This window comes from Penaeus vannamei, chromosome 21, assembly GCF_042767895.1.
Source record: "Penaeus vannamei isolate JL-2024 chromosome 21, ASM4276789v1, whole genome shotgun sequence".
NCBI classification, from domain to species: domain Eukaryota; kingdom Metazoa; phylum Arthropoda; class Malacostraca; order Decapoda; family Penaeidae; genus Penaeus; species Penaeus vannamei.
This window is the reverse complement of record NC_091569.1, coordinates 28,649,481-28,656,280: the sequence shown is the minus strand read 5'-3', so window position 1 is coordinate 28,656,280 and position 6,800 is coordinate 28,649,481. Positions and strand designations below refer to the sequence as shown.

At 29.4% G+C, this 6,800-nt stretch overlaps 1 protein-coding gene across 2 annotated transcripts in view; it reads left to right on the top strand.

Moving 5' to 3' along the window:
• The window catches only part of LOC113818681 (uncharacterized), an 11,725-nt gene extending 9,000 nt beyond the window's left edge, over nucleotides 1-2,725 (top strand). For both annotated transcript variants that reach the window (XM_027370868.2, XM_027370877.2), the window contains exons 9-11: nucleotides 86-297; nucleotides 857-971; nucleotides 1,734-2,725. In XM_027370868.2, coding sequence (XP_027226669.1) covers nucleotides 86-297; nucleotides 857-971; nucleotides 1,734-1,966 — 560 coding nt within the window. In that variant the 3' untranslated portion in view covers nucleotides 1,967-2,725. The remainder of the gene's footprint in view (nucleotides 1-85; nucleotides 298-856; nucleotides 972-1,733) is intronic.
• The last annotated feature ends 4,075 nt before the right edge of the window (nucleotides 2,726-6,800 follow it).

Sequence of the window (6,800 nt, the reverse complement as noted above, 5' to 3'; positions counted from 1 at the left end):
CTTATTCTTTCTTTGTAGTCTTTCCTTACATTTAAAAATATAGTGTGACTTCCACTTACAATGATAATCATGACGATTTTTTCAGCCTACTGGCACATGGACCGAGACAGGGACTACTGGCTTCTATGTGAAAGTGTGTTGGCAAGCTGGGTCAAGAGAGGCCGGAAAGGTGTGGGTAACACAAGTGTAGTAAAACGGGGTCACTTGGGTTCAGGAAGCCAAAGTCCAGTTCTTGAGATGCCACCAGTAGCCGTTTTGCCTGAGAAACCAGAATCACATATACAAGCCTTTCCAGAGGTACTTTTTTGTACATTATGTTTAGTTTGTTGTTCATAAGTATACCTCCGAAAACTTTAAAGGTAAATGATTAGGAAACTTTCTCATTGTTCAGCAAAGAGATCTTTTGAACAAAATACGTCTTTCTATGCAGTCCAAGATTAACATTTATCACCAATCTTTATTTAACTGCTGATTTGACCATCCATGAAATAAGAATATTGATAATTTTACATTTTGCTACAGCAAAATGTAAAATTATCAATATTTTTATTCAGGGTTAGCTTAATTTTCTTTTTGTGTCACTTAGCTGTTCATTGGAAGTTACTAAAAAAATAATTACTTTTCTTCTATCTCTTGACTTCAGTTACTATTTGTTAGAAATTTGACAATTTTTCAATTTCTGTTATAACTGTTACTGACTGGTAATTTTGATTTACTATATTTAAAGGAACTTAGGGAAATATATTTCTTCTTTAGGTAATAGTTTTAGGTAATTTCTTGATATTTTATACCCTATTATTTTTTTCTGAAAACAAAATTTGTTTCATCAGTTGATCGAATACCATTTTTCCTACAGTCTTCAAGCATATGCATCTTGACGTTGGCTAAAATAAGAGTGGGAAAAGTTTTAGCATTGGAGACAACAGCCATACACTACAAAAGAGGACTCGTCTTCTGTGGCACAAGTCAAGGTTAATAAATTTTTTTAATATGTCCATTATACAATACTTAGCCTAATGGAATATAGTCTTTGATTGCCATATAGTCGCAGATGATAGCATTGACACATGCACATGTATACACATGCACCTGCACACCCGCACACCTGCACATCCACACCCACACCCACACCCACACCCACACCCACACCCACCCCTACACCCACCCCTACACCCACCCCTACACCCACCCCTACACCCATCCCGACACCCCCGCACACTTGCACACCCACCCACACGCATGCACGCACAGCCACACCCACATCCACACCCACACCCACCCCTACACCCACCCCTACACCCACCCCTACACCCATCCCCACACCCATCCCCACACCCCCGCACACTTGCACACCCACCCACACGCATGCACGCACACACACACACACATGCACGCACACACGCACGCACGCACGCACGCTCGCACACACGCACGCACTCACGCACGCACGCACGCACGCACCCACACCCACGCACCCACACACACACACACACATACACACACACACACACACACACACACACACACACACACACACACACACACACACACACACACACACACACACACACACACACACACACACACACACACACACACACACATACACACACACACACACACACACACACACACACACACACACACACACACACACACACACACACACACACACACACACGCAGATATGTGAATATATGGCTCAGTCAATTAATATTTTAATATTTTCACAGGACATCTTTTGGTGTACCAACTTCTCATGAGAAACAAGACAAAAGGTACCCTCATTGACTGGACTGTTTTGGAGAACCTCCCACCTATACTTACCTTGTCAGTGTCTTCTCGTCCTGTGTCTAGAGTGGTGTCCTATTTTCATGAACAGTTTGTAGTTGTTGCTGTAGGGGACAGGAATGGAAACTGCTTTATAATTTCTATTCCGACTGTTGAATATGCCTCTCGTGCTTAATTCTGATATCTGTAACTTATGGCTGTGATTTTTCCTTGCTTTATTGGTTTTGTTATTTGTATTTTAGTATAATACAAACAAAATGTATAGGATATTGTTTTTTAAATGTTTAGGTAGTTCATGTAAGAATTCATCTCACAAGATGCTCATCCTTTTGTATTCAGTAGTTTTTAAGTTTATCTCTCCTGTTTAGATATCTTCTCTGTAGTAAACTTATGAGAAGTATTATTTGCAAAATTGGGGGCACTAATGCAGAAAATGGAAACAGGAAGATATTCAGTCAGATATTATTATGCACAACACAGCAAACTATACTCTTTTTTATCAAGGCATAGGTGCACTCTTCAGGTCGCTGATAACTGAGAACAGGTTCACAGGCTGGTAATGATGATTATTTGATAACTGAGTGAATCCTAAATGCATCTTTGTCTCAATAAACAAATTAAATTCTGTATACGAACATAGGGTTAGAATGAAATATAAAAATTTGAATTGAAATGTGGGCTTGTTAGCCTTGAGTGAAACAGCATTTCTATTGCAGCTAAAAAATTCAGCATATTAAACATCATATTGAATATAAAAAATATCCAATATAGCCAAAAAAAGAAAGCAAAAACATTTATTTTATAAAAAAAAGTTTTCATTCATAGCAGTTTTGTTATATTGATAATAGCCTTCACTTTAGATGAGTCAAGGACATAGATCCCTATTTTAATGACCTTTTTTTTTTTTTTTTTTTTTTTTTTTTTTTTTTTTTTTTTCAAAAAATGAAAATAAAGGTATATTTGATATGTATGTTACCAAACTTTTGGAAGAGTGATAATGTATTGTATGGACATGGTAGCATTTAATGATGATTGAATAATTAATATATATTCAATTATCTAAAAGGAATTAAAAAATAACTTGCTATAAAGTACTGTGAATTGATACACCAGGATTCCTTGATTAATAATTCACTTTGCTTGTAGAATAGTGTCATATTTAAGGTATGAGAGAGTATTATATTCTTGATACTACAAACACACTTCTTTTCTATATTACTGCATTGCAACGAATCGTTTTTACAACTGAATTTTGTGAAAGACTGTATGTTGACTAATCTGCAAATGATTTTCAAATTGTTTAAGTTCATAAAGTGTGTGAGTTCACTATATGACAGACTCACCTCTTTACCAACAAGAAATTTATAATTTTTTTTTACTTTCATCAAATGTTATTCCCTTATTCCCTTATTAAATGAGAGAGAAGGAACATGTATTAAGTATTTAGATTAAATGTTACAATTAGCAATGTGCTCAATCTACCCTTCTCTATTATTCAGTAGACCTGAATACAATGTACCAAAAAAAAAGAGTTTCCATAACCTAACACTGAATAAACTGTCCCATAAAATGATTATGCACAAGAGAATATATATCCTTATATTTCAGACAGGACCACATACCTGCAGCTATCAGTAACGTTTGGACAGATGTAAAACAAGAACATGAAGATTAATTATTCATGGAGGTGCTCAAGAAGATGTTCACAAAGTGACTCAAAGGTTAATCTTGATGTTAGGAAGTGCGTTGAGGTTTGTTGTAGCTCGAGGGCACAAGATGAGAAATAGGGAGAGCTTCCACTGTCCATTACACCTAACCTCTGTACAAGTGAAATGGATAGAGACACTGACCAATAGAAACACTGATGATGACTGGGGCTAATAATGGTAATGATAATGATACTCCAATAACATTGGTGATAATAATAAAAATAATAATAACAACAAAAATAATGATAATATCGATATGAACCTTAGAAATAATTATAATAATTAAAAATAAATAAAATTAATAAACAATGATTATAACAATAACAATTATAAGGACAATAATTGAGATGATAATAACAAAATAAACAATAACAGTGGTAATATCAATAATGATGACAATGTTGATTTTTTATTTTTATTATTGTTATTACTATTATCATTATTACTATTATTGTTTAACATTATTATTATTATTTTCATTATCATAATAATAGTACTGATCATAATAATAATAGTCCTACTACCACTAATAATAATGATAATAATAGCAATAATTGAATGATGATAATAATGAGAATCAATAATAAAGAAAAATAATGATGGTGATATTAATCATGATAATAATAAATAATAATGATAATAGTAACATTGATATTGATAATAACAATCATAACAGTAATAGCAATAATAATGACAATACTAATAATGATAATGATAGCATTAATAACAATGATGCTACAAAAATATTAATAACAATAGTAGTAGTAACAGTAGTTGCAGTTATAACAATGATAGTAACTAATAACATGAGAAATGATAATAATAATAGTAAGAATAGTAGTGATCATGATGATGATGATCATTATCACTGTAATCATAATGCTAATAATGGTAATCATATTAACAATAATACTACAATGATAATAATGACAATAGTAGTAGTAATAGTAGTTGTAACAATAAAGATTATAGCAAATGATAATAAAAATTATAATACTAATGATAATAATAATGATAATGATGATAATAAAAATAATGATAATTACCTTTTTAATGATGGTGATGATGAATAATGATGATGATGATGTGATGATGATAATATCAATAACAATATTAATAATAAATAATATTGATAATAACAATATCAATAATAATAATGATAATGACAATAATGATAATGATAATAATAATAATAACAATAATAATAATAATAATAATATTAGTAGTAGTAGTAGTAGTAGTATTAATAATAATGATCATGATCATAATAATAATAATAATAATAATAATCATCATCATCATCATAATAATAATGATACTACTACTACTACTATTACTACTACTACTACTAATGATAATAATAATGATAATAATGATAAGGATGATGATGATGATGATGATGATGATGATGATGATGATGATGATGATGATGATGATGATGATGATGAAAATAACAATAACAATAATTATAATAATAATAATAGTAATGATAATAAGGATAATAATAATAATAATGATAGTGATAATAATGATCATAATAATAATAATAATGATGATAATATCAATAATAATAATAATGATAATGACAATAATGATAATGATAATAATAATAATAACAATAATAATAATAGTAATAATAATAATAATAATAATAATAATAATAATAATAATAACAATAATAATAATAATAATAATAATAATAATAATAATAATAATAATAATGATAATAATAATGATAATAACAATGATAATAATGATAATAATAAAAAAAATAATAATAATAATAATAATAGTAATGATAATAAGGATAATAATAATGATGAAAATAACAATAACAATAATTATAATAATAATAATAGTAATGATAATAAGGATAATAATAATGATAATAATGATAGTGATAATAATGATCATAATAATAATAATAATGATGATAATAATATCAATAATAATAATGATAATGACAATAATGATAATGATAATAATAATAACAATAATAATAATAGTAATAATAATAATAATAATAATAATAATAATAATAATAATAATAGTAATAATAATAATGATTATAATAATGATAACAACAACAACAATAATAATAATAATAATAATAATAATAATAATAATAATAATAATAATGATCATGATCATGATCATAATAATAAGGATGTCGATGTCGATGTCGATGTCGATGTCGATGTCGATGTCGATGTCGATGTCGATGTCGATGTCGATGTCGATGTCGATGTCGATGTCGATGTCGATGTCGATGTCGATGTCGATGTCGATGTCGATGTCGATGTCGATGTCGATGTCGATGTCGATGTCGATGTCGATGTCGATGTCGATGTCGATGTCGATGTCGATGTCGATGTCGATGTCGATGTCGATGTCGATGTCGATGTCGATGTCGATGTCGATGTCGATGTCGATGTCGATGTCGATGTCGATGTCGATGTCGATGTCGATGTCGATGTCGATGTCGATGTCGATGTCGATGTCGATGTCGATGTCGATGTCGATGTCGATGTCGATGTCGATGTCGATGTCGATGTCGATGTCGATGTCGATGTCGATGTCGATGTCGATGTCGATGTCGATGTCGATGTCGATGTCGATGATAATAATGAAAATAACAATAACAATAGTGATTATAATAATAACAGTAATGATAATAAGGATAATAATAATGATAATAATGATAACAAAATAATAATAATAATATTATTGATAGTGATAATAATAACAATAATAATAATAAGAATAGTAATAATAACAATAATATTAATAATAATGATGATGCTAATGATAATAATAATATCATTAATAATAATAATAATAACAACAACAATAAAAATAACAACAATAATAACAATAATAATAAAAATGATAATAATAATAACAACAATAATAATAAAAACAACAATAATAATAGTAATACTAATAATAAAATAATAATAATGATAAGAAAGTCAATGCTAATAACAATAGTGATGATAACAGCAATTAAACTGATAATGATGATATTATCCTTATTATCAATAATAATAATAAAAAAGTAACACTTATAATGGCAATAATAACTAATAATACTAATGATGGTAATTATAATGATACTGATACTACTACTACTGCTACTACTAATAATAACAATTATCATACTAACAATAACAATAATAATTATTATACATTAATATTATCTTGATCATTTTATCCTTATACTTCTCTTTATATCCTTATCATTATCAGCAATGTAAAAATAATGATAATAATAACAATAATGGTGGTAGTGAAAATAGT